The 27,243-nt window shown below is 54.5% G+C and overlaps 2 protein-coding genes across 7 annotated transcripts in view; one reads left to right on the top strand and one right to left on the bottom strand.

Moving 5' to 3' along the window:
• The window catches only part of ANTXR2 (ANTXR cell adhesion molecule 2), an 81,839-nt gene extending 80,151 nt beyond the window's left edge, over positions 1–1,688 (bottom strand). For 5 of the 6 annotated variants that reach the window (XM_027668544.1, XM_027668543.1, XM_027668546.1 and 2 more), the window contains exons 1-2: positions 1,583–1,688; positions 864–935 (exon numbers count right to left, since the gene is read on the bottom strand). In XM_027668544.1, the coding sequence (XP_027524345.1) occupies positions 864–935; positions 1,583–1,602 (92 nt within the window). In that variant the 5' untranslated portion in view covers positions 1,603–1,688. Of the gene's footprint in view, positions 1–863; positions 936–1,170; positions 1,413–1,582 lie in introns of those variants that run through there. The other variant, XM_027668547.1, reaches the window with a different exon arrangement.
• A 289-nt stretch (positions 1,689–1,977) lies between these two features.
• The window catches only part of PRDM8 (PR/SET domain 8), a 26,403-nt gene continuing 1,137 nt past the window's right edge, over positions 1,978–27,243 (top strand). Inside the window, exons 1-10 of the mRNA XM_027668552.1 lie at positions 1,978–3,751; positions 4,176–4,298; positions 4,395–4,502; positions 7,444–7,576; positions 11,992–12,112; positions 17,423–17,557; positions 18,082–18,417; positions 25,791–26,011; positions 26,230–26,461; positions 26,595–27,238. Coding sequence (XP_027524353.1) covers positions 18,276–18,417; positions 25,791–26,011; positions 26,230–26,461; positions 26,595–27,238 — 1,239 coding nt within the window. The 5' untranslated portion in view covers positions 1,978–3,751; positions 4,176–4,298; positions 4,395–4,502; ... (2 more) ...; positions 17,423–17,557; positions 18,082–18,275. The remainder of the gene's footprint in view (positions 3,752–4,175; positions 4,299–4,394; positions 4,503–7,443; positions 7,577–11,991; positions 12,113–17,422; positions 17,558–18,081; positions 18,418–25,790; positions 26,012–26,229; positions 26,462–26,594; positions 27,239–27,243) is intronic.

Genomic DNA, 27,243 nt, shown 5'->3' on the forward strand with positions numbered 1-27,243 from the left:
ATCTCCTCAGGCTCTATTTTTACATTTTTTTTTTTAACTCTAGAGCTCACAAAACAACTTTTGAAAGTTTCTGTTGTCCCCCTTGACAGAAGTTTTACAGAAGTTTAAAGAAGATTTGCTTTTTACAAGATGAAAATAAGCAGTGTTTAATTATATAAGCCTAACTGTATCCCTTTATTAGCAAGCCAAGATCACAACTGCACACTGCACTGTTTTCCTTAACGAAACCTACCACAGCATCTCTGCCTCTGTATGGGAGGATTCCTTTGGTTTATTCTGAGTTTTGTTGTGAGGTTTTTTTAAAGCAAAATTCTGCATCCCAGCAACCCCTCAGTCAGTCGGGTTTCACAGCAAAGGACTTGCCAGACAACACTGCTGGCAGTAACAAAGTTGATTACAGGTATGTACAACAAATACATTGTTACACGGCATGGGCTCCCTCTGGGTTTGAGGTTTAACACTGTTTAACACTGTTCTCTTCCTTCTGATCTGCACCATGTATTTACACGTAGAGAGACCTGCTGCTTTATAAAGATCTCCAAATGCAGCATGTGAACAGTACTCCATCAGAAATGAGGCACGTGGCTTGTGGAAAAAGAAGTTTAAAAAACTATCAAACCACATCTTAAGAGTAATTTTAGAGGTTAAATATTTAAAGATGCATATTGCCACCTTTTTGCTGAGCTCCAAGCACGAAAATAAAGTGAAAGTTTCCAATATTTTCCAGCACTTGGGGTCTTAGAAGCCAAGCTTTATGGTGTTTGTGAACATCCCCCTAAGCTTGCAAAAGCACGGGAGGGGTGTTTAACACAGCCCAGAATCACCACAGCATCACCCCGGCTGTTACAGGCAGCACCACGCACCTCACAAATCTTTCTGTCAGCTGACGTACAAAATCAAATATTTCATGCCAGTTCGTTGCCACGCTCCCAGACCTGAAAGGGAAAACCACAGTACATAAGCGGCCTGATCTCGGTTGACATTTCAGGGAGAAACTTAACAATATTTGCTGTCCCAAACACTTGGAGTCACGGCCAGCCCGGCTCGGGGCGGCAGGCGCCGGTAAGTTTGTCGCGATTTGTCGCGGTCCCCGCCGTGAGGTGGCCCCGGCCCCACTCCCCCCACTCCCCCCCGCCCCTCCCTGAGGGCGATCGCGGCCGTCGAACTTGCCCACAAAAGCCCGGCCGGCGGCGGCCGCCGCGGGACGAAGAGAGGCGACAGATGCTACGGCTTTCGCTCCTCCGGACACGTCCGGCCACCAGCACCCCTCCGGGGAGAACTTCCGACGCCCCTGTCCGAATCCGCGACCCGCCGGCGTGCAGCGAGGTCCAGCGGGATTCGCGAACTTCCCGCCGAGCTCCTCTCGAAGAGTCCGTCCCCTCAGAGCCCCTCAGCGCGCGCGGCTCCTCAGCGACACCCCCCCCCCCCCCCCCCCCCCCCCCCCCCCCCCCCCCCCCCCCCCCCCGCACGCGGCCCCTCAGCGCGCAACGGCCGCCCCGCGCGCGCAGCCCCTCAGACCCCCGAACAAAAGCGGCGCGATGGCGGCGATCCCCATCTCCCGCCTCCCTCTCTCCTCCCTTACTTGTCCAACACGAAGTACATATCGAAGGCTCCGTGGCACGACGGCTCGCCCGCGGCCGGCACGGCGACGGCGGCCGGCGGCAGCAGCGGCAGCAGCAGCGGCAGCAGCAGCTGCAGGGGCACGGCCCCCGCCATGGAGCCTGCGGGCGACGGAGAGCGGAGGCGGGCGCTGCCGTCCTGCCGCTCGCCGGAGTGGCCGCCTCTCGCCGCCGCCGCGGATCGCCCGGCCCGGCCCGGCCCGCCCTCCTCGCGCCGCCTGGGGCGGGGGACGGGCCGGGCGTGCTCGCGCCGCCCCCGCTCGCCATGGCGATCCCGCGCGCGGGCCCGGGCCGTGCCCCCGCCCGGGAGGGGCGCTTTGATTCGTGTCGCTGCCGGCATTCCCCGTGCGCCGTGGGTTGAGCCCCGAAGAAATTTAATGTTACGGGGTGTTGCGGGGTTTGTGTGCACAAATACCTCAGGATTGTGGGGGTTTTAAACAAAAACAACAACAGAAACTGACCTGACAGGGATCATGTGTCTCCCACAGGCCGTGGAGGTGAATCAGACACATCGTCCGCTCCAAAAAGGATCTCGAGGCTCTTCCCTCCGCAAGAGGAGATGGAGAAGTCAGAGTCATCCTGCCAGAGAGCTTCCTTTCATCCGATTTCATCCCGTTTCCTGCCGTCTCTGGACGGTTTCCTGAAGCCACAGTGCCCTGACCTGACATGTCCATGTCAGAGTGCCTTCTCTGTGCAGATCCGAACACCAAGCCAAGCATCTGTGTGATGCAAGTTGGAAATCTCATGAAAGTCCGTGGACCAACAGTGATTTATGTCAGCCAGAAATCTGGCTCATGAAGTTCTTAATGTCTTAGAGCAGCAAGGCCAAAGGGTAAGCAAGCAGTGTTTTACAGTCCCTGTGGATGCACAAAACATGAAAAATTAAGGACAGAGCAGCCTGTGCTTTGCCAAAGACCCAACCAAAGGAAAGGCCGTGCAGTGCCACCTCTCCTTCTTCACAGAGGCATGTGAGACAGAAGAGCAGGCTTGCTGAGCTTCCCAAAAACAGCTGCACTCCAGCTTTCTGAGCTGCATGAGTCCTCCCCAAGCCCCGAGAGCACTCGCCTTGTCTGGGAGTATGTGTCACGTTATCCAGATGTTGGAAATCTTGCACATGTGACCCACTGGTTGGAACAAGCCACTCCTGCCAGTTTGCTCTTTTCTTGTTTCCAAGTGTATGAATTCCTCTTTTAGGCTGTGGTTTCTGCTGAAGTAGCAGATAAATCATGCCTGTTTTGCTGGAATGGCTGGATGAGAGGGAGATAGGCACAGAGGAGGTACAGGGCAATGGATCGTGGCTATTTGCCTGTGTTTGGTTTCATTCGCACACGGGCCCAGAGCCTCCTTTCCCAGTTCCCAGAACTCATTAGCCGATGCTTGGCTCTGTCCCAGCCTCCTCCAGCATCCCAGTGCTGCGTAAACCTTGGCCCAGGGTGCCCGGCCCCAGCGGGATGGGCGTTTCTCACTGTGTGCACACAAAACCTCAGGAAAGCTGCCTCCTGGAGCTGAGCTGATATCTTCCTGATATCCAAGGATCAGGATGAGGCATTAGCAGCTCGCCAGCACCGAGACAAAGATCGTGTTGCAGCAGCAGGAGGAGACTGCTCGTGCTCTTGGCTGCGTGGAGGGAACCAGGCTGGCTGCAGCCCTCTGCCACTGAGTCTCCTGCTGCCTCTGGATGTTGGTTCCACATCTGGAGAAGCAACAGGTGGCCCTCACTCCTTGACCTGTTGGTCTGGAGTTGAGCTTACAGGACCTCCTTTACACTGGTTTCTTGTGCTGTAGTATTCCCTGGTGGCTGGGACAACAGGGAAAACAGAGGGACCATGGGGTAACTGTCCTCGGTCATTTAAAACAGAACTCTTAAATAAATACAGCTTTAAAGTAACCCAGCAGTAGAAGCAGAATTTTTCACATGAAAGGTCAATGTGCAGATGAACACAAGTACACTGCCAAGATTTACTGCAGAGAAAGTAGTAAACAGAACAGCTTACAGCACCTTTGGGGTTATACAGTTCTCTCCTTTGTCTCCAGCATTTGCAGATGATCTCCACACATGTTGTCATTTAACATCCACCCACTCCCACCTTTTTTTTGGCCCAAGCCAGTCGAGAAGACCTCAGGCAGGCTGTGTGAGTGCCAAACCGAACTCGGTGTGTTTCAGGAGCGAGCAGTTGGAGCCAAAAGTCACCCTCAGTGTAAGCTGGCTGTGAGCCTGGCCCAGCCTTGGGTCCCTGGGAATGCTGCAGCAGAAAGGTGGTGTCTGGGGGGAGGAAATCCTCATTGCTGTGCTGAGGTGACCTCAGGATCAGAGTCAAACAGCAGCTCGGCAGCCACACAGGCTGCCTTTTCCATACAATACAGAGGGTCAGGAAGGCTTTGTTGCTTGATATATCCAGTTCTGGTCCAGGATACCTCTGCCCAACAGCTGTGAGCCAGCCTGCTTTCTGCAGGATGCTCAACAATTGCCAAAATTTTGTCGGGGAAAAATGAAACCTGGGTGTGTCTGTATGTGAGGCTGCAGTGCTGATTAATTAAATCTCCTTTCTGACTAAGGTCCAGGATTGCTGTTCTACCAAATGATCCAGGAGCAGCGTGAAAGGAGGGAGCTGGAGGTCCTGCTCCACGGCACTGGCACCAGCCAGCACTTCCAGGTGCCCTGAGCTGTGCAACCCCAAGGTCAGGTGATGCTGATGGGAACCCTTCCATTCCAGCTTAAAACAGAATTTGACTTAGGGCAGCTCACAGAAAAATATTTTTCTTCTCCCCTCACAGGATATGAACCACACATGGAAGTCTCATGCTTTATAAAAAGATAGAGAAACCAGAAGGACCCCATACAACATGCAGGACCTGTTTGGGAGCTGCCTCCTGAAGGATTAGGTACAAATCCTTTTTCCTTTACAGCTGTAGCCTCATGTCTGTGCTCATCCTGTTAAGCAGTGTAGAAATGAATAAATAAAAAGGACAGCATTAAGTAACAAAGGAACTCTCATTTCCCTGTGGTGTTGCATGCATCACCCAGATGGAAACTATCTGTCCAAACAAATTTGGGAATTATGCAAGCTCAGAATTCCTGAATAACCCTTCTTTTCCAAGGTCATGAAGCATTCTCAGTACCCACTGAAAATACACATGAAAACACAGGGGGGGGAAAAAAGCCCTCAACTCTGAAAACTAGGAAACATAAAGACTAGCAGTATGGATGAGGGAAGGTATAAATGTGGGAATACAGAGTGATGTCCCTGCTGTGTGCACACTGGCCCATTGGCTGCCCTGAGGAGCCAAGGATGATCCCTGGGACTCACTTCTCTTTCAGCAGAGGCGGAGCAGGATCCGTTATTCTTTGGTGTGGTTCTCTGCTGGCTGGTGCCCTGCCCTGGCACAAACCACCACAGAATAAAAATAAATCCCTCTTGGGCCAGGAGAGCAAAAGAAAGCAGGACAGAAAACATGGAAGTCCTACTCTGGCCCAAGAGCTGCTGCCGGCTCAGAGCAGCACCCAGGGATCACCGGGGCTGGGACTTTAGCACAACTCTAGAGTTGCAGTGACCCTTTTTGGTCTTGTCAGGAAACAACGGCCCAACCAGAGGAGGCAGAGGAATAAAGCAGGCAGGAATTCTGCCTGCAGAGCAGTGCCCCCCAGAAAAGGGGCAACACATTTCTGAGGCGTGTATGGAGAAAAATAATTTTTAAAAAGGCACAGGTCATGATTCCACAGCCACCCAGTTTGCGACAGTTTTATCATTAACTCCAGAGGAACAGGCTCAAACCCCCCTGTGGTGGCAGAAATGTCACTTGTGCTCAGTTTGGGGTCACACTGGGTGAAAAGGGGCTGATGTTTATCCATCCAGCCTGACCCCTTTGCCGCTGCAGAGGGAAGAGAGGGCATTGTGCTGTGAAGTCCCTTGTGTCCTCCCAGGACCAGGGGAGAACGAGGAATGATAAAACAACTGCTTGTACTACTGTTAGGGGGCAACTAGGTCAATATTTACAGAGGAGCAGCGGGCTGCAGGAGGACAGCACACCCAAGCCACCGTTGGGTCAGCAGCCCAAAAAGCAGATGTGCCAATTTCCTGTCTTTGATGATGATGGGCCCTAATTACACCAGAGCTGTGGCAATGTCCTTTCTTGTGTACGACCCCTAATTTGGTTTCATGAAGTCATCTGTGCCAGGTTCTTCCGGCGTGCAAGGCTGGGCGAGTGACAGCCCCGGAGAGCCATGTGCCCCACAGCAGCAGCGTGCCCAAACAGCTGGCCCAGGCTTTGACCCAACACAATTCAACTGAGGGCCAACCAGAAGTGTCCCTGGGATTTGGGTCTGTTCCTCGGCTTGCTTTACCTCTTGCAGGTTATTGTGCCTGCTGATGAGGAGGTGTGGGCTAGGGAGACATTCCAGGAAGGATATGGGTGCTCAGTAAAGACCAGCACTTAGAGAACTTGTTTGGTTTTGGGGGGAGGAATTTTGGACTCACCGTAAAAACCTACTCCTCCGTGTTCTTTTGCCAGGAAGATTTCTTTGCTGGTATTACTACTGGTGCTTCTTTCAGCAATTTTTCACCATTCCTTTCCATGGTTTTTGACACTTTATTTATATTTTTCTTCCCCTTTTTTCCTCTTTTTTTTTCCTCTACCCATGATTTGAGGGGTTTCCCAATTTTGGAGTTTGCTGGTTGAGCATTTACTTTAGTTGGAACCTGCAGGTTCTGCTTTCCTTAGGTGGGGATCACTGCTCTAAGTTGCTTCTGGGCCCACCTGCAGCTGCCAACAGCTGTTTGTTGTTCCCTAAATGTAGGTCTGTGTTTATAAGGGCTGTACCTGGAGGCTCCCCTCTTTTTTCCTGGGGATCGCCTGGGCAGCATGCTGCTGGTGGGAGAGGGTCGTGCATGGGAGCTCAGCACAGAGTGTGGAGGTTTGCAGGGCAGCAAGAGATAGAAATACTGTTCCCAGGACATCAGGGATGTGCAATGGGAGCTTGGTAGCTCGTTGATACCTGGTTCTCCATATGCCTGGGGGAAGCAGGTGCTGTCAGGAGGAAGATATGGGACTGGAGTCTGGCCTGGTGGAGCTCTGTGGAGGAAAGAGCTGAAGGAGGGGTTGGGACTGTGTAGCACCAGCAGGGGCAGATGAGGAGATGTCAGACCTTTGCTGGAGCTTCTATCATGACCTGCCTGCAGGTAAGAGCCAGGACACAGGAGAGGAGGGCTGGCTGGAGGTGGTGCTGCCATGAGAAGAGGTGGAGGCTCCAGAGTGGGGCTGGGTGGCAGCTTGTGGCACCTGGAAGTTGGGGAAGGGCTCTGTCTCTGCTTTTTGATAGCAAGTGAGGGAAGGAGCACTGTGGAGCGAGGCTCCAGGTGTTGGGCATGCAGGGCAGGGTGATGTGGGCAGGAGAGCCCTTGGAAGGGCTCAGACAGCTCAGAGGTTCTTGTGGCATGGCCAGCATAGGAGCAGAGCCTCAGAGTGTCCCTGCTGGTCCAGGATGCCATGCAGGCACTGAAGGGGACAGATATGGGCTCTCTGGGGGACGGATTGTCCTCTGTAGGTACAGAGATCCTCAGGGACAGGTGATGGGCTGGCTGCGTGCCTGAGGCTGGGAGGAGGAGCAGCAGAATGCAGGGGAACTTCGTTACCACAAAGCCAGAGCTGAGGACCGGGCAGGACAGCCCAGAGAGGTGCAGTTGGCTCCCACAAGGGGTTTTAAGGCCTGACTAGTAAGAGCCCTGAACTTTGGCCTGGACTTGGTGTTGATCATGCTTCGAGCAGGAGGTAGGACCATCAGAGGTACTTTCCAACCTCACTGGGGGATTTCCCTTCTTCCATGCAGATCTTGCACTCGGCTGCAGTTCTGTGTTCCGCTGCCTTGTCTAACATCAGGTTACTGAAGACTTGTACACAGACCTGCAAACTCCAGCCAGACCTTCTAGAGGATGTGCTCAGCGAAACACCACATTTAGCAGGTAGGTTGGGATTTTATTGCAGTCAGCTCCTGGTTCTGCTCCTTGTCAGACTGCAGGGCAGGAAGGATGCGTGTGGGAGTGTTTGCTGGCTGAGTCAGGGCCATGCCTGGTTATTTACCAGCTGAGCCCTGCCGGTGACTCTGTGTACGTCAGCCTCACTTGCCCTGTTCGTGTGAGCTGCTCCCCCAGCTGCCTGGATGACAAATGCTTCTGTACATCAGTGTGACTGTGCTGGCCCTCAGACGGGAGTGAGGTATCTGGGATGTATCTTATCTGACTGGTGTTTACATCTGCATGACTCTGAATTACTTTTTCCTCAATTTCTCCACACTTAAGAAGTTTAACTTGTACTATATGGTGAGCTGTACTCATGTCTTACTGTCTGTCATCCAAAAGATTATCCTTTTCTCTTCCTCTGTCTGGGCGGGTAGGGTGGCTGGAGGTGGAGCAGTGTTGTCGGGATTGCAGGCTCTGTTTCCAGCAGCGGTGTTGGCAGAGCAGCAAATGCCTATAAAGGTAGGAAGGGTCACGTCCCTTCACCCAGGGATGAGCAGGTGAAGCGGCTTGGTAAGGGCTTCATGTTTTCATGGATCAGCTTATATGCATGTAGAAGGTGGCATATTTGGCCTTGCTTTGTGGCAACATATACAGCTGACATACAGTAATAGTCACAGAAAAAGAGCTGTGGTTCTAAACTGTCATCCCCATGGGGCAGTATTTTAGTGTTCATGTTGAATTCTTGTGGTCTCTTGGCTGTAAAAAAGGCTTTGTAAAGGAAATGTTTTGTTCAGCAAAGTTAAAGCAGAAGCACAATAGCTTGTGATACCATGGTACCATAGCACAAGACGTATGTAGTGAAGCACTTAGGACAGGGAGGGGCTTCAGTCCCTGCTGATGATGTGCGAATAAGATGTGGTTTAAGTCCCAAACAAACTCATTTCCTGAGTCGGAGACGATTATGAGTCAGTGTGTGCTCACTTGGGCAACTCACCTGGTGGCACAGACAAGTGATGGTGCACAAGCCCCTCAGCAGCTCCCTGCCAATCCTGTGCTGTCCCACCTGCACAGCTACTCTGAGCTGGAAATGTGGCAACTGCTCATCAACACTGCCTGTCCTTATCTGCAGAAAATAAGGAATAACCCCCATAGATCCTGTACTATAAATCAAACTGTACTGATCACAGCTCTCATGAGCCATGTCACAAACCCTGAATGAGTGGCAGGGAAAGGCGTGGATGAGTCACCAGCAGGGAGCCAGCCCCTTGCTGCCTGCCCCAGGGCAAGCTGCACACACAAACGTCTACCTGCTCTGTCCTTGTCTTGAACCACAGAAATGATCCCTGAAAGTATAGTCTAACACTTTTCCAGATGGGCAGGTGACATCACTGCACGGTGTGACACTGAATGTGCATGTCAGGAATATGTTTCAGTGAGAGTGCTGAGCGGGGCTGCTGTTGCCTCAGGAATAAACAGGAACGTGGATCTGAGAGATCCAAGTCACCTAGAGATTGCCAGCCAGGGTGGGCATCTGTTAACAAGGATGTGTGACCACAGCCAAGGCAACAAACCTTGCTGGTTAATAGTCACTTTTCCAGTTTCACTAAGTGTGAACATCAGGGGAAAAAAAATATGTATGAGGAGGTGTGGGGCATATTCTGTGTCCTGGTGGCATGGGGAAACTGAGTCTGTACAACATCCCAAGTGTCTGGGTAAATCACCCAAAGTGTCCTTCAGCTGTAACTGAAAAACAACATAAAAATAATGGGAAGTTTCTCTGGGACCTTGGCTTGGGTTTTTCCCCCGGTTCTGCCTTACAGAAACATTTGATGTCTCTGCTACTGTGTGGTGAGAGACAGTCCCCGTCTCTGGCTGGAGATTTTTTGAGTGTAAGGTAGAAGGGCTCACAGCTCTGTATCTTATTTGTAAAGTTCCTAGACTTCCTCAAATAAGATGTGTAACTAAAAACACCAAACAGAACACCGGGGAAAAAAAAAAACAAACCCAAAACCCAAACAAAACAGGCAAAAGAAAAAAAAAAAACAAACCAGTTTCTCAGCTGTTATGCTGAGGGAATTTTCATTCAGCATCTTGTAGGAAGTGTTTCATGTCTTGCAGAATGAAAGTTACTGAATGTAGCTCATCAAGGCAAAATGCTGCAATATAATTTAGAAGCTCATTAGAGATCATAATCACAGTGACAGATGTTGGTGGGAAGTAGGAGCCATCACAAAGAAAAATAGGGAGCTGTTTGTCACAAGGGTGTTAGTTACATCATTTGGGGACATTTTCTGAGATATCTAAGGGGTTTGATTATCACTTTGAGGTTTCCATCTAGGTTTCTTAGTGCATAAATCCATTGGAAAATAAGAATAAAGCTCTCGAAAATTAAAGGACTTTTCAAGACTTTGCTTCTAAGAGCCATATATTGAAATGGCGTCTACTAACCCGTGTTAGAATGGTGCATCCTTTCTCTTAGGTGAGCTATCCATGCCACAACAGCTTCAGGGGATGCAGTGGGATGGCACCTGTGCTGCAAGGTGGGAGAATTGTGCCTGGGTAGGGAGCCATTAGAGCAGCTGGACTGTACATGTAGCTGGAGCATGGGCTGGCAGCACATGCCCTGGATAACGGGGCTCTGAGCAGCTGCCAGAAGGTGTTACTTGGCCTGTTACCAGGGTAAGTGTGAGGTCATCACAGACTTGGAGATGTGTGCCCTTCCTTTGTGCTACCCACTTCCTCTTGGTTGCATCATCAAGATTGAGACAGATTTTGCAGGAAATCCAACTGATCATGCACACAAGGAGGGACTCAGAAGTGAATGCCAGGATAAGAGGCGTGTGTGGCTCCTTGAGGATGGAGCAGAGGTCTGTCCACCAGGAGATCCTGGGTGACAGGGCCAGAGTGTGGGGTGTGAGCCCCCATCGCCGCTGCTCCCAAATACTCTCTGTGCCGTCCGATTTGGGAGCGCAGAGATGGAAAAAGGCCCAGTGGCCAGCCTTGGGAAGTGGACCTGCAGGGCCTCAGTGGTGGAAGCAGGTTAACAAAATCACCATGAGACTGTGCTGGCATGTGGGCTCGCTGGGGTATGAAGTCACCTGATGGAAGTACTGCCCAATAGTAGAAATTCTCTAGCAGAAAATGAGCTTTTGTTTCTGCAGTGCTCTTCTTCTGAGGTGTTCCATCTGCTTTACAAACACTGACTGAGCCCAGCAATGCTTCTGTGAGAGCAGCATCTCTAGTGACAGCTTCCAGCTGTCTAGCAGACAAGAGCACCCAGGTGCCATGGAAAACCAGAGAGGGAATAATTTTGCCAATAATAACCATCCCCCATTTTGCATGAGGGATGCTCATGCAAGATGGGAAGGGACCACCTAGTCGGACTGTTTGACAGCTGAATGTCCCTATGTAGGGACTGAAGATGTGAGCAGAGAGTGTGATGTAAGATCATACGAGCAAATATAAGAGGATAACTCCAAATAGTTCGATTAATTTCACCTTTGGAACGAGGGCTAAGCAATATTTCCTAAATAAGTTGTTTCTGATGATCTTTCAACTTCTCTGATAGGAAAAGCTAGCAGGGCCTCCTGCAGAGGAGAGCCCAGCAGGACCACCCTGGGGCCCAGTGTGGCTGTGCCCAGGCCTGGTGCCAGCTCTCGTGGCCCTGGCAGGGCAGGAGGGGTTGCTGTGTGCCACAGGGCACAGGCTGCAGCCAGAGCCCAGAGCTGGTACTGTGGCACAGATGATCTCCATAAACTGTGATGACATTAATCTAATGTATGCGTTCCCCTACGAATGTGAATAGCAACAAATACAAATCCTATGCAAATCAGGCCCTCGTGCAGTATGTGCAAATGGCTGAACATCTGAGGACTCAAATATTATATCAGAAGTTGTTCGCAGACATGCCTGTTCCAAAATTTGCTGTTACAGGGCCCTTCTGTGTTCCCATGGGAACCCTCAGGTAAGGAGATACGTGCTGCTGCTCCCCTTCAGCTAGAAGAAGTTTGTGAAGCAGAAGCTGGATTCTTCCTTTTCTTTCTGCTGGGTTCTTCCTTCTTTCCCAAGCCTGCAGCTCCTTGCAGATGCCTGGCTGCCTGGAAGGACTCACCCCAGCCTCTATGGTCCCCTTCCTGGGGGGAAAGGTGGATGTTAAGGGTTCCTCAGAAAGGGAAGTGGTACCCTCTGCCAACTGGCAAAGAACAAGTGCTGGCACAGGCTGCAGGAGAGCAATTATTCTCTCCTTCCACAAGAGCACATATTGGAAATCCCTCTCTCAGTTCTTCCCTGTTTCTCCCAGCTGTTCTTGCTGCAGCCCAGGTGCTGAAAGGGGTTCAGGTGTGTAAGTGCCCCAAAGGGGGATAAAAGCTCCTGGGGATGGTGTCTCTCAGGTGAGAAATCTTTGCCTCTCCCCGCAGAAAGAAGAGGGAAGCAGAGGGCAGCTGAGAGCTTTGCCCAAGGAGAACAGAGTGAATTTACTGCCCCTGTGTCCCCATCTAGCACCACCAGGAATTCAGTTTGAAACAGGAAAAGAAAAAGGTAGGAATCAGTGTGGAATGCATGAGAACCCTAAGTGTAAAAAAAGGATGTAAAAATAGTCCATGGTTTTTGGGCTTTTTTTTTTTTTTAAGTGTCTGGGGAAAGCTCAGGAGGTTTTCACAATGGAGCTGGATCTTGTAAAATAAGAGTGTGACGGATGCAGCAGGGTTCATAGAAACACCCCAGGAAGAACAGGGGGAAAATAATGCAGCAGCTCATGTACAGGCAGCCAGAGGTGATGCTCCAGGTGGAGGGACCAGGGTGCAGAGGTGTGGACCTCAATGAAAATAGGTAGCAGGAGAGGTGTAAGGATGTGTTATTCTAAATATAGAACTGCTCAGGTTGTTCTCTCTCCTGAAGCCATGGTTGCTGTGCAAGAAAGGGGTGGGGTTTAGGAGAGGAATGAGCCTATTGAGGGTGTTATATCCCACATGAGCACTGCTCTCCCTTAAAACAGGCCAGATTTTGTGGTGGGATGGGGAGACTGCAGATGGGAGCTGTGCATGGCCCTGGAGAGGGGTCTGTCCTGTCAGGGTCGGTGGGTGTTCATGGCTCCAGAGAGGGGGTGCCATTGGAGAGGAGTACCTGCTGTCTTGATTAGCATGGGTTTGGGTTTTCTCTGCCAATCTAGAGCTCACAGATGTGATGAGCAGTGCAGAAGTACAACAGTACCCCTTCCAGATTTCCCCTCACCATCCCCTCTGTGCCCTCAGCTGCTCCAACAGTTCCAGGTGAGGGCTTTCTGCTGACTTTTGTGCTGAGAGAAAATAGTCTGGTGTCTCTAACACGGTGGCAAGTTCTGTGAGAGGAGATCACATTTACTCTTGGCCTGAGCCAGCAACTACTCCATGTATAGCCCCCACTTAATGAAACCCCCCCCACCTCTACCAGCAGGTTAAAAGTTAGGGCCAGCAATCCCTGGTATGTCGATAAATCTTGGTCCTTAGCCCATTAAATCCCCAGCCTGCTCGTTCAAGAGGGATTCACAAGAGGTAATACAAGACTGACCTTTGCTCTGCCATAAACGCTGGTGCACATGAACCTGCTCAATCAACGGGCTCTTCTTTTGGCTCCCTTCCCTCAGGGTAGTTTGTCTTAGCCTGTGGCTGCAGGATCAGTGCAATGTCCTGTCAGCACAGTGAGAGGCATTTGGCTTTCCCTGTCCCCTCCTTTGTCAGCCCCATCAGGTGGGAAAACCCAGGGCTGTCCCCAGCTTTTTGACCCTGTTGGGCTGGTTTTCCCTCTCCCCATGACTTCTTATCTTTCAAAATACTCTGTGATTGCTGTAGCATTGACTTTTACTGCAGTAAGGGAAAAATGTGGCTTTTTTTTGATAGCCAGATTGTATGTTTGTTTGTTCTTTTATTTTTGGCTTCTTAGGAGCTTTTTGCCACTTTTCACTTTCTAATTGTCTCTTTTTCTAATCCTGGCACTTGGACTCAAAGCCAACATTTCTTATGGCAACTCTTTATCACCTGCTGGCTAGAACAGAATAGGAAGAAACTGCTCTGGCTGAAGGACCTGTGAAAGTAGGAAAACATAAAGGCTTATTTTAAGGTTTTCTTTTTGAAATAGAATAGAAAAATCCCAAGTGTTTCTAGATGAAAGACCTGGCTGCATGCAGAGCTCTGGCTTAAACTTTTTAACGGAGTATTTCTGTAGCTTCAGAGGAGCAAAGTGGGATCCCGGTTCCTGTTGCAGAAGGAAAAACCTACCAAAAAGGAGGTACTTGAGCACCCAAATGGTTTGCAGTGGGGGCTGGCAGGAGATAGGAAGTAATGAGCAGGTCTGATGTGCACAGGTAGAGAGTCAAGCAGAGGCTGTGCTGGGAACGAGATGCCCGTGAGGGAGGTTGTGCTTGCTGAAATGGGATGCTGCAGTGTAAGACTGGCAAAGAAAGGAGCAGCAGTCCTTGATCTCTTGGGAAAAAGGCATCTGTGTGTCTTGAATAACGCTGTCATATCTGGACATGGCTGAATTTTTTCAGGTCCTTGTAGAGATTTTGCCGGGAAGGTGTTCAGGAAGTCACGGGTTTGCTGGTTTTAACAGTGTCAATTACAAAAGCAATAGACTGAAAATGCAAATGTTTCTCCGAGGCATTCCTATTTGTCCTTTCCTCCTGAGGTTTACCTGGTCTTTTGGTGTCACTGAGAGCCATGGGATGCTGAGCGCTGGCCCTGGTGATGTACAACAGTACCACTTCCAAGGTGGGAGCGAGCTGCAGAGCAACTCGTGAACATGTTTGATCACTCCCAGAATTTCAGTCTCCTTGTACACTGATAAACCGAAAGACAGAGGCAATGGTGGCAACAGGGAATGTTAAAATGTTTGTTGTGAATGGCAAGGCTGAATGTTAAACAGCAACATTTTGAAATCCTTCATCACAGCAAGATCCCAGGCGGAGATGACAGGCTCTCTGCGGATGAGAGGAGCACCCGGAGTAGCGCTGCCAGAGATGGTTAATGGGATTGAGTGTTGATTCCTGTTTACGTGCCGGTGCTGGCTCTGGAAGGAGGGCTCCTGCTTTCTCCAATGGGGTCTGAAGCCTTAGTGGTGCACAGTGCTGCATGTGAGCTCTGTGCACTGCCCTGACACTCTGGCCTCAGTGCTGCCAGCCTCTCTGGGGACAAGCCCCCAGCCACGGACCAAATCCGTTGTCCCTGGCCACTGGCAGAGCCTTGGCTCACTGGGACTGATCCCAGCTCAGGTCAGAGCTTGGCAGCTGCTGTCCACCTTGGACCACGTGTCTGAAATCATCTGTTTCCTCCACAACTATTGTTTCCTAGGACCTGTTCCCAAAAGCTTTGTCAGCCTGCTTGATTTGCATCAGCCTGTGAGTGGGGCCAACCCACCCGTGTTCCCCCGGAGGTTATTCCTGGCCAAACAGGCTTCACTCTGCACAACTGATCTGGTTAAATGCACTTCCCTTCCTTGCTTTCATTCCACTAGTTAGAATGGGCACTCTCGGGCTGCTCAGATAAGGTTTGTCTTTGTTCTGATGTGAGACTGTTTTGTAGGTACACAGTCACCCCAAAAGTGTATCCTTGAAAATAGACAAAATGCCTTTTCTAAATTGCAATTTAAATTGATTTTGATAGAGAGGATGGCAGAATCATATACAGAAGAAAAAAAAAATCTTTTAAAATGAGAACTGAAGCAAATATAGTTTAGTAGTATACTCGTTACAGAATGAACAGCATATTGTATGTGCTGTGTTAGAGGTATGTTATGAATAACAAAAGCACTGGAGCATTTACATATTTGTTTTCAGAAATCCTGGCAGTTGGATTTCACTATTCTGTGCCTCTTTGCCAGAATCACTAAACAGTGGTACATATGGCTTCTGAAGTACCATATGCCGTGGAAAACGTTAGCTGATGCCTATACTGATGCGACACGCTATAGTCTTTATTTAGATTTTTTTGCAGTTTTGAACAAAGAATATTAGATCATGCAAAACATTGTGCAAGCAGTATGGAGTAGTACATAGAGGAAAACATAATGCATTGCGCCCAGAGAAAAGCCAGCTAAGAAAAGGGGAAGAAAGGGTGGTGTTGGGAATTAGAATGTGCACGTGCCAAGAAATGCATGAAAGGATGGGACATGGCTTTGTGCAGCCGAGGCAGGAGGTTTTTCAGTGCTTGAAGCAAAGAGTCAAGAGCCAGAGCTCTGTGGACATGCAGGTTTTGAATCAAGTCCCCGTTCTAAGAGATGCTCCCTGTTCCAAAAAGCACTTAGGCTTAAATTTAAGTACGTGCTTGAAATCCTTGGAGAGCAAAGGAAACACGTGCATGAGTGCTTTCCTACAAAAACCCTCCTCATAGGAGCAGCGATAACTCTGCTCTCTCCTGCTTCATTGTCTGAAAATAGTGACAATGAATACAATGAGTCATGTGAGAAACACCTTGAAAACAGAATGAAACAAAGTTTCCAACGCAGTAACCACCAGAATTAGAAAATTAATTCAGGCTTTTGTGTTGACAGGAGCTTTTAAAGCACGTTTTCCCCCTCTGTTCTGCCAGCCCTTACCATTACTACCCTCACATCGCTGATGTCAGTGGCAGTGCCAAACCCTGAAGGGAGCCTGCTGCCGGGGCTGTCAGGAGCAGCCGAAGGAGGAGGTGGCCCTGAGGGGAAGGAGAGTAGGGAGGTGTTTGCTACCACCATGTCTCCCCGCCGGAGCAGCGCCCTGCTTTCCCCTTTCTCCTCTCTTCTGGCTCCTCTGTGTGCAGACCACTGCCCCGTGAACACTTAATAGGCTTAACTTTAAGCACCAGAGTAGATCCAATGGGATTACTCGTGTATTTAAGTGAAGGTATAATGTTTGGAGAGAGGGGAGAAGCATCACATCTCTGCCTCTTGATTTGGTTTCTGCTCTTAAAGCCACCCAGTTCCAGTGTCTGAGGATGGAAGGTTGTGAGATTCACAGAGTCCCTGCCAGGAGTGTGTTGGTGTGTGTGGTACAGCAAGTGTCAAACCACGTAAAGTAGGAAATTGGGGAAATATAATTTGCAGACATTACTCGATTGAGGCCAACCAACTAATCAGAACAGAGACAAACCCAGTGCAGAAACAGAAGGTGGATAAGGCTCAGCCCGGAATGCAGCCGGAGCAGAACGACTTCCCGGGGAGGTGGGAGCAGAAGGAAAGGGCTCACAGCTGAGCTGTGCCGCAGATGGCTGGGCAGGGGATGTCGGGGGAGCCACTGCCTGTGGGAAGAGTGTCCCATCAGCCTTGGGCAGAGCACATGTGGTGTTGGAGATGGACACTACCATGGAACAGTGTGCTGGCCGGGGGGGGACAAGTAGCTGCAGGGCTCTTGAGGGGCTTCAGGAAGGTGTATGTGGGGATTTAACAGGACAGGTAATTGCAGAGAGACCAGTGCTGGGGGAAAAACCTGTAATTCCCTGCCTGGCTGAAAGAAGCAGGAAGAGCACTGTGAGCTGCTGGTGGTCTTTGACAGCGTGAGCAAAAGTAGTGGAAGATTTAAGATACTGAGGCTGTCACAGGAATTATCTGAGAGGCAAAGACTGCGTGCATGTGTAGGTAGCATCTCACATTTTATGAACCGCTACTTAAGTGAATGGAGGTAAACAGAAATAGAAGTTGGAGTGGAAGCTGAAGGAAGGCAGGGCTGAGGAGAGCTTTTACTGAGCACTTATTTGAGGTTGCTTCACAGGTTCACTGGAAACCAAATAGTGGCTCAAATTTAAACCTCATTAGGTGGTTGTAAAATAATTGAAGTAACAAGAGGGGAAGATTAACATCTTTACATCCATCTCATCTCAAGGTGTTTTAATTCCTTTGTAGGAACAAGGACCTTCACAGGGCCTCTGAGCAGAGGAAAACAGAGCCTCTCTTCCCAGAGATTGATGTTCGTAGCAGTGCCAAACAGGTGTTCCTTCCCTCCACCTCTGGCTACCACAGCACTCTCAGAAGAGCGTGGTGAGTGCCCTGCCTGCCCCAGGTTTGCAGCTGCCCCTCTGGGCTGTGAACCAAGCTGTCATGACCAGCACTGAGCCCACTACGTCACGAGCAGGGCAGCTGTCCAGGCTGCAGCAGGTAGACCCCCAGAGGGGAAGGACACCTGAGCCAGGGTGACCATCAAGCAGATCAGCACACCTCCTTCCCCTGGCCTGGGTGGTTTTTCTGGCTGCCCTGGCATTAGTGTCCCCAGGCTGGTGTGTGTGTCCTTCACATGGGCACAGCGAGGTTATTTGCTGCATTAGCCTCATTACCTTTCCTTTCCAAAAAGCATCCACCACTGTCTGATCTGCGGTTTGAAAAGGGGTTCTTGCTTTCCCCTCCCAAACCTCGGCTCACCAGCACATCTCCCATGTGCTGCAATTATTAAATGACACTTCACAACTTCATCTCCTCTCCTGCTACATCTGCTTGCCGCTCCCATGTCCAACCCCGCTCACATCCCAAACATCTGAATGCATTGTTTCCTCTGTTTCTCCTGCCAGCATGGAAAGAAGCCATTCCTGAAGCAGGATTGCCTTTGAGCTGGCAGCAGATGAGTGACTGGCATTGGGCAGCACTGCTGAGGCTCTGGCAGGCCGTTTAGCAGAGAACCTTGGCTAATGAATGTCATCCACACCTAACAGATGTGCCACTGCCTGCCATGCCAGATTTTTGACATAATACAGGGCTGCTGGACATGATGGTGCTTGGGAAAAGCCACAGAGTGACTTGTGCCTACAACGCAGTGTTCGGTCCCACTCGTGCTCTGCGAGAGAAACCAAACCTGTGGGAGGGAGGGAAGCACATCCGTGTCTCACTCCTCACCCCTGGTTTTATCGGTGCGTCAATCTTATTTGTGTTGTTCTCCCTCACGTGCCAGGGATTCTTAAATGAAAAACCCACCACCCTTTTTCTTTTGTCCCCTGTGCTTCTAGCTCTGGCTCCTCCTGGTCTCTCCAGGCTCCTGCCGTGCCGGGGGATGGGGGGCCGAGCAGGGGGCTCAGCGCCTCCCGGGAGCCGGGATGGCTGCGGGCAGGTGCCCGGCACCTGCAACTCGCCGTCGGCAGCATCCCGGGCTTCGTCTTTCCTCTCCTGCCCTCCATCGGAGGGAAGCAGCATGCGCCGAGTAGAGCGTGGGGACAGGGGGACACGGCCCCCCCGGGCACCCCGAACTGAGCTCCCGGGGCTCCCCCTCCCACCCTGCCCGGCGGGGGAGCGGGGACGGGGCCGCCTCCTAATCCCGGCGTAATCCCGGAGAGCGGCAGCAGCGCGGGCGGCCGCTAATCCCGTCCCTCCGCCGCTAATCCCGCCCGGTGTCCGTGGATCCCTGTCAGTGTCCCCGCGGGCTGGGGGCGATGTCCACGCCCCAGGCCGTGCGGTGGGAGCCCCGATCGAACACCCGTCTCTCAAAGGACCAGCCAACTCGGTCATTAATCCGCTAATTGCCCGGCGGGCGGGAGCGCAGGGAGGGGCGGGGGCCGCCCTTCGCAGGGCGCTCCTGGCCCTGGGCTCCTGCAACCCCCTCGGGGCTCTTGCAGCCCCCGGTCCATCACCCTCCCGCCGCCCCCTCCCCGCGTCCCTTTTGGGGTGACACCGTTGCTGCTTTTTTTCTGTACAGCCCGGAGCGGCGCCGACGGGGGGAGCGGTGAGTCCCCCGCGCTGGAGGAGGGGTCCCGCCAAACACCCTCCGGGGGGGCAGCCTGGGGGCCAGGGAGGCTGCGGGAGGCGTCCTTCATGATGGGGAGCTCCGAGAGAGCGTTGGGGGGGTCCCTCCCTCCCAGCCGGCTGGAAAACAAGTTAAGCGTTGCGTAGCCGGGCCGGGATGAGGCCGGGGGGAGCGCGGGGGTGTCGGTCCCGGGGATATCGTACCCCGATAAGGAACGCTCCGACTCGCTGGCTGCGTGAGCTCGGGCGCCGATGCACCGTGTAACGCAGGTCGCTTTGCCGTGCTCCCCGTTTTTTTCCCTCGGCCTCTTTATCTTTCAATTGCAAAGCAATTAAATGTCTGTACGAATCTGCGAGCATCCCTCCCCGCGGGGCCCTCTGATGCCCGCTGTATTGCCCTTTAGATGCCTCTTCCTTTTTTTGTTTTACGATTGTTGTATCAATATAATGCTTCCTTTCTTCTTCTGTCTCTATAGATACAGATATACAAGGCAAACCAAAGGTTTCGGCTGCTATTCAGTGCCTCCTCATTTGTCCTGGAGCCGTAACAGTGGTGCCCTTTCTCTTCTGGCTGCTTTTCCCTGCTTCTGGAGCAGCAGTTATGGGAGAAGCAGATGGCTACTGATTGGGTGAGCTTTGTGGCTTTAATACTGAATACTTTATGGAAAAGGACTTTATCATGCTTGGTTGGTCAGAGGAACAACGGGATGAGATTTATGACTACAGAAAATAAATCTTTTTAAGTTTCAGGCTCCTTCACACACCCCACGTCAAGTTGCTGTTGCAGAGCCAGATCTGAAATCCTCAGCATCTTTCTTTTTTCCCTCCCCCTGGCCCCGTCTGTCTGTCCTTTCACAGCTCTCCCCACCCCCTCTGCGCCAGGGTTTAGCAAACCTTTGCAAACTTCAGGGACTATCACTCACTGGAGCATCCGAGGCCTTTACAGCCCCCAGGCAGCGCAGAAAAACGCCATCCCCAGATGGGGAACATCCACCTGACAGTCAGAGCAGCTTGGGCAGCCAGCTCCTGCCAAGGCTTGTCCATGTGTAACTCGGACAGCGGCCACCCAGGGTCTGGTGGGGAGTTGTGAGTGACATCCTCATAGACCCGACAGCACGGAGGCCGTGACGCCACCAGAGAGACATCCAGGCCACAGCTCTTTGCCGAACTCAGGGCTCCTGAAGGAAAGGGAGCCCAGCACTGCCTGACCCCACTGCACCCCATGCTGGGCAGTGCTGGGCCGGGGGCTGTGGGACTGACCCCCCAGGGACAGCCCTCTGACACGTCCCCCAACTGCAGTGTGTCCCCCATCAGCTTGTGGCTTCTGCCTGGCCTCATGCCAAAGCACGACCAGGGGCCGTGTGGTGGGGTGGGCTCTGCCCCAGCGTGGGATGCTAGTGGTGGCATACGGGGACAGGAAGGCCCGAGGGTGTACAGGAGGCTGAAGTAGATTTCAGTCATGCAGGGGTTCCCCCCTTTTATTTCTCCCTTTTTTGTCCCTCGTAGCCTATCACGTCCTCTATCAGGCTGTTAAACATTTGAAGGAAGGTGAAGCTAGGTGAAAGCTTTCCGGGTTTTAAATCTTGGTGCTGCTGCTGTCAGGCCAAGTAAGGAGGAGAAGCAGAAAGCTGAGAAAATCATTTTGGGACAGAAAGTCAGCAGTGATATGGGGCTATGTATGAGCCATTTAACCAGCCACCTGTAGTATATTCAATGGTCTGGGTTTTGGTCAGCTATAAAAAAATTTCTGTGACCCTTTGGTGAATACACAAATTAATATTTCTCACTAGACTCTGCGCTTGCTCGGAAGGAAGTACAGGGGAAGTTTGAGCATCATCAGGGCTGAAGAAACAGCCAAGGTGCCCGTGGTGTCTGAATCGCGAGAAAGCAGGTGGGGAAGGTATATGGGGTCTCACTGGGGTTCCTGGGGAGCAGGAGCACTTGCTGCTTGGGGTGAGCCATAGGTGAAGCTGATGTCTGGCCCTTTTTAAGGATTTGTGTTTTGTGGCGTGGCAGTGACTTGACCTGGGAGTCCCAGGCACCATATCAGTGAGGTGCAGCTGAAGGGTCGAAGGGAATAGGAAGGGACAGGGACCATAGGTGTGTTTGGGAGCTGAGCTGGAAACAGGACAGGACATTGCTGATGCGCCTCAGCCCTGGTGAGGGCCTGGTGGTAGGGACATATCCATCTGGTTGTGGGGCTGAGGATTCCCGGTGGGATCCATGTGCTGCTTGGCAGGATTACTGGTGAGAGAAGCACAATGCTCTGTACGCCGTATGCTGGTCTGCAGCATGGTGGTGACACCGCTGGCACCCTGGCATAGGGCTTCCCCAGAAAAGGCACCGTTTGTGAGCCTAGTGGCATGCAGAAAGGATGGTTTGTGGTTTAGCTGAGGCCTCCGATTTATTTCCACTACAGAGGCCTGTCTATCTCCAGGGAAGGGAACTGTTCTGTCTGCATTTCTCCAGGCACTAGGAAAGCTTGTGGCTCTGCATTTGTTTTCGAGTGGCTTTTCCATTCCACCTGGTGTGGCTCCCCCTGGGACCACAGCTGGCCCTTTTTCTGGTAGCAGTGGGCAGAGAGGGCAGCAAGGCAACTTTGGGCATCCCTTCCTGCCTCCTCCCCATGGTCCCCTGGCATGGTGGGAGCGAGTGTGGCTGGGCTCATGCACTTCTGGGAACTTGTGTATTCTCTCAGTGATTTTATTTTACAGGTGACTTTATATCAGTCACCTGGGAGCTGACTCTCAGCTGTGTATGTGTCTCCTCAGAGGAGTAAGCACACATCCGTAGGCCTGATGCATGTCACAACTCAGGAAGCATTTCCCAAGGGATGCAGTAGTGTTTCTGAGCACAGGCTGAGCAGCCTCCTTGGCCCCTTTCGTCTTTCTGGGAGAAGCCCAGGGAGGAAAGAGAAGGCTGACGCTGCTGAGGAGCAAGTGCTCTTGTCCCTTGCAGCCATCCCCCCAGCCGGGGAGCAGAGGACCCTGGGCCGCCCCCCCGGGGCTGGATGCCGGGTGTCCGTGGGAATCAGGTTCGCCAGCCCGACCCCTTCCGAGCCCAGGTCTCCGTCCTGCCCGGCTGCTCCCTGGGCCTCCCCTTGCCCGGGAGCCGGTTGTACCGTGCCGGTGCCATTGCCAGGGGCTCGTCGGGGCTGGAGCTGCGCTTTTGGGGGGCTGAGAGCAGCGGGGAGCAGCGAGGGGCTGCCGGCTGCCGGGGTCTGTGGGAAGGCGGCCGGAGCTCCTCAGCCCGGGTCGCCCTTAGCTCTCCGCGGGAGATTTTCTGGAAGAAGAAGCAGATAGAAAATGCATGGATGTACCGAGATAGGAGCGTGTGGCAGCCGGGAGGCGGCGGGCAGTAATCACACGGCCCCACAGGGTGACACCGCACCCGCTGGCAGCGCGGCTGGGGCTGGATCGGGCCCGGCGCACCTGGGCCGTGTCCCCCAAAAATCCCGGTGCGGCTTTTTAGTGAGGCCGGGGGAGCGCCGCCGGCACCGGACTCTGCGGGGCGCCGGGCTTTGCGGATTTGCGGTGGGCGCTCCCGGCCGGAGCACCTCGCAGCAGAAACTCCAAAGGAAAGAGCTCGCGTCCATCCCAGTGCTGTTCTGCAGGGCGAGGGACGCCGTTCCCTGGGATCCACTTTTAGGGTGGCATCCGAGGCTGGATAAATGCTCAGAAATGCCGACGCGGTCCTTTCCAGTCACGGGGAATTTCGGTAGCCGAGATCATGCCGAAGCGATTTCGAGATCGTTTATGTGCCGTGGTGTCTCTTAAAATTCTCGAGAATAAAAATAACGCGTTGGTTTTCTTTCCCCCTACTAACGACAGTCATTCGGACAATTTATATCTCACAGCGAGAGCTGCAGCCTCAAAAAAAAAAAAAAAAAAAAAAAGGACAAACAAACAAAAAAAAAAGAAAGATGAATAGGAAAAAAAATCCCCACATTTGAAGCAGGAATTGAGATTCAAATTTTTAGACTCCCATATTTTTAATGTTATGACAATCTCCGTTTTAGGAGACGCTGCGTTTTGTCGAATTAATAAGATTAATGTTGAAAGCATATTATATGCAGCCTTTAATCCTAATGCAAGGAAAATCGTAATTACGGGGAGGATAAGTGAATTTGAGAGCCAAACATCAGCCCACTCTCTGATTGCAAACCTCGCTCCGTTCGCCCTGGAAAACGCTTTGTCTCTCCTTTTGTTTAGTTTAAAGAAAGGCTTTAAATTCCATTTTTTTAAATCTGTTTTGTGCCTGAAATGACGGCGAAAAGGGAGGGACCGGTAAACACTTTTCCGTGCGGTGACCCTCTTATTTCGGCATAGAGCATCTGCGGATGCTTCTGCTCCCCGAATCTGTGCGCGTGTCGGTGAACGTGGAAGCCCCGCGTGTGCGGGGGTGCGAGCCCGGGGGCGCCCCACGCTCTGGAAAGGCGAGGAATGGGCGGGGGCTCCAGCCAGGTGTCCCCCGCTCCAGTGGGGACCGGGCTCCGGCGGGGAGCGCGGGGCTGCCGGTTCCCCGCACGCCGGGCCTCCGCCGGGCGCCGACAGCGCGGGAGGGCCGCTCCGCGGGCCGGGGCGCGGGCATGGCACGGGCATCCCCGCTCGCCTGCGTCCTGCCGAGGAGGGCTTTTACTGAGTGTCCGAGATGCTCCTATAAGGCAGGTGCAGGGGCAAAGCGGGCGGGCGCCGCCGGGATCCCGGCGCCGGGCGGAGCGGCCGTCGGGCCCCCCCGTTCCCCGCCCCACACCCCCGCCGGGCCGGAGCGGAGGGGCGGCCCCAAACCCGCCCGCTGCCCCGGGAGAGAGCCGTTGGCGGGGGCGCGCCCCTGTTCCCCATCCCCTTCGCCGCAGGTGCCCGGTGGAAGCGGGGCCAGGTGAGGGGCGGGCGGGCGAGCGGGCGGCGAGCGGGCAGCCCCGAAGGGGTTAACGGGAGGGACGTGGGCTGTCACGCGTCATTGGGCAGATTATGTGCAGCAAACAAAAAGTGTGTGTCTGCGTGCCAGCCCCTCACTGCACCGGGTCCGTCTGCACCGCGCGCCTCCCGCTCCGCCGCCCGCCCGGCCCGGCCCGGCATGGAGCGGCGCTGAGAGCCCGGGGCAGCCAGCCCGGAGCCGCCTTTGTGCCACTGTCGGGGCGAGGATTATCCCCACCGTCCCTGGTGAGTACCGGCGGAGGGGCCCCGCCGTCCCCCGCGCCTCGCCGCCCCGGAGCGGGAACAATGCCGGGGATGGCCGTGCTGCCGGCGGCCCTGCCCGGGGTGCGGGGCCCTGCCCGAGCTGTGGAGCCCGGCGGCCGAGCCTCCGGGAGCGGCCCCGGCGCCGCCCGGCCCGGACAAAGGGCGGCCAGGGGAGACAGCGCCGCGGGGCCGGGGGCGGTCCGGGCGACCGGGGGGATGCGGCGCCGCGGGGATCCGTACGGGGCCCACCGGCGCCGAGGGGAAAGTTCGGCGGGGGCCGCTCGGTGCCGGTGGTTTCGTTTGGCGAAATCATCCCTTCGGGGAAGGGATGCGCCGGGCAGCGGCGGAACGGGGAGGGCGGCGGGGAGGCGGCCAGAGCCCCCTGTCCGCGGCCCTCGTTCTCGGGGAGGGCCCGGGACCCCCCCGCCGCCGCTCCAGGGGGCGAAGTTCCCGGGGTGGCGGTGATCCGGTTTTACCCCGAAATCGAGGGACCGGCGGCTCGGCGGGGCCGTGTCCGGCGCGAGCGGCGGCGGCCGTCAGCAGGCGCACCGGGAGGAGCACCGGTCTTTTCCCGAGCCAGCCCCAAATGACGGATTTCGATGCCAGATGGGGCGGGTAGAGGCAGCCGTGCGCTAATCGGGTCGGGAAGGGCGAGGGCACCGCAGCCGGGCGCGATGTTCCCTCCCCGGCCCCGCTCCCTGCCCGCTGTCCGCGCCCCACCAGCTGCCCGCCGCCCGGATCCCTCCCTCCGTACCGCACGGCAGCCGGGGCTCTCCCTGCACCATAAATAAGCGTGTCGAGGTAAAAATAATTACCTCTGCTTGCTGCTTTTAATTAAAGTCTCGGAGGGAAAGTGCTGGATTATGGTAATGAGCAGCCATACGTTCCCCTTGTCGCGCGGAGCGGGAGGTGAGCTGACACGCAATCGGCGACAATGACAAGCCACTGGAACCCACCCGCTCCCCCGGCGCAGCACGCAGCCCGGCCCGGCTCCGGGGGTTCCCGGAGATCCGCCGCCGCTCGGTGCCCGGCGCCCGCTCGGGACAGGACCCGGCCGGTGGGACTCCCGGGTCTCTGCCCGGAGCCGGCTCCGCCGCGACCGCTGAAACAGTATATCATCGCGGCAGCGTCCCTGCACTTTGCCTCCGCTCGCAGCTCCTCGCCTGCTTTATTTTTTTTTTATATTTCAGCCCGGAGAAACTGCTCGCCTACCTTTTTTTTTTTTTTAAATTTTTTTGGATTTTTTCTTGATTTTTTTATTTAACAATTCAAGTTAATTTTAATTTGTTTTCCGGCGCATCCCGGTGCACCGCTGAGCGGGACCTGCTGCGGTAACGGCCCTGCTCTGTCCCTCTCTCTGTCCGCAGGGATGGAGGACGCCGGCGTCCAGCGGGGAATATGGGACGGGGACGCCAAGACGGTCCAGCAGTGCTTGACTGACATTTTCACCAGCGTTTACACCACCTGCGACATCCCGGAAAATGCCATTTTCGGCCCCTGCGTCCTGAGCCACACGTCCCTCTACGACAGCATCGCCTTTATCGCCCTCAAGTCCACCGATAAGCGCACCGTCCCCTACATATTCCGGGTAAGAGCCGCTCGTCTCCGGGCTCAGCCGCTCGCCACGTCGGCCGGTGCCCGAGAGCGTCCCCGCCGCGGAGCGCAGCTCGGCCGGGGGACCCCCCGCCGCCGGGAGGCTGTCCCCGAGGGCAGAGCCGCGCCACCGCCCCTCCTGCTGCTGCCCGTCCCCGTCCCGTCGGTCGGTCGGTCGGTCTGTCGGTCTGGTGGATTAACGTGGGGTTTCAGGTGGACACGTCGGCGGCGAACGGCTCGTCCGAGGGGCTGATGTGGCTGCGGCTGGTGCAGTCGGCCCGGGAACGGGAGGAGCAGAACCTGGAGGCCTACATCAAGAGCGGGCAGCTCTTCTACCGCTCTCTGCGCCGCATCGCTAAGGACGAGGAGCTGCTGGTGTGGTACGGGAAGGAGCTCACCGAGCTGCTGCTGCTCGGACCGGCCCGGGCCCCTGCCCGCACTAACGGTGAGTGCCCCGCGCGGCCGCCGGGGGGTTCGGGGTCGGTTGTCGGCTTTGGGGACCCCGCGCCCCTGTTCCCCGAACTCTCCGGGGATACCACGTCAGCGGCCCCGGCTGACGGTGCTCCCTCCTGCCGCAGGCTCGCCGCCCTTCGCCTGCCCCGAGTGCAGCCAGCGCTTCCAGTTCGAGCTGCCCTTCGCCGCACACCTCCGGTTCCGCTGCCCCAAGAGGCTGCACGGCCCCGACACCGGCCCCGCCGCCGAGGCTGCCGGCGGCAAGGACGTCGCCGGCAAGGAGCAGGAGCCCGGCAAGTTCGGGAAGCCCGGCGGGCCGCCGCACCACCCCTTTCCCGGTCCCGACGGTGGCCCCACCGCCAGCACCAAGCCCTCCACGGACTTCCACAACCTGGCGCGGGAGCTGGAGAATTCCCGCGGCGGGCGCGGCGGGTCCCCGGGGCGGCCGACGCCTGGCGAGGGCGGCCCCGAGGCGGCGGCCGGGAAGGCGAAGAGGCGGTTCCCCGATGAGGAGGATCGCGGGCCCGGCGCGGCGCGGGGCCGCTTCCCGGCGGAGCGGCCGGGGCTGCCGGCGGCGCCCAAGGAGGAGCCGGGCTGCGCCCCGCAGCAGCAGTACCGCGCCGCCGGCTCCTACTGCGGGCTGGAGGAGGGCGGCCGCCTCTTCGCGCCGCCCAGCCCGGAGACAGGGGAGGCCAAGCGCAGCGCCTTCGTGGAGGTGAAGAAGGCGGCCCGCGGCCCCGAGCCCGACGGCGGCCCCGAGGAAGGCCCAGAGCG

Source organism: Corapipo altera, unplaced genomic scaffold (assembly GCF_003945725.1).
Source record: "Corapipo altera isolate COAL_440 unplaced genomic scaffold, ASM394572v1 274, whole genome shotgun sequence".
NCBI classification, from domain to species: domain Eukaryota; kingdom Metazoa; phylum Chordata; class Aves; order Passeriformes; family Pipridae; genus Corapipo; species Corapipo altera.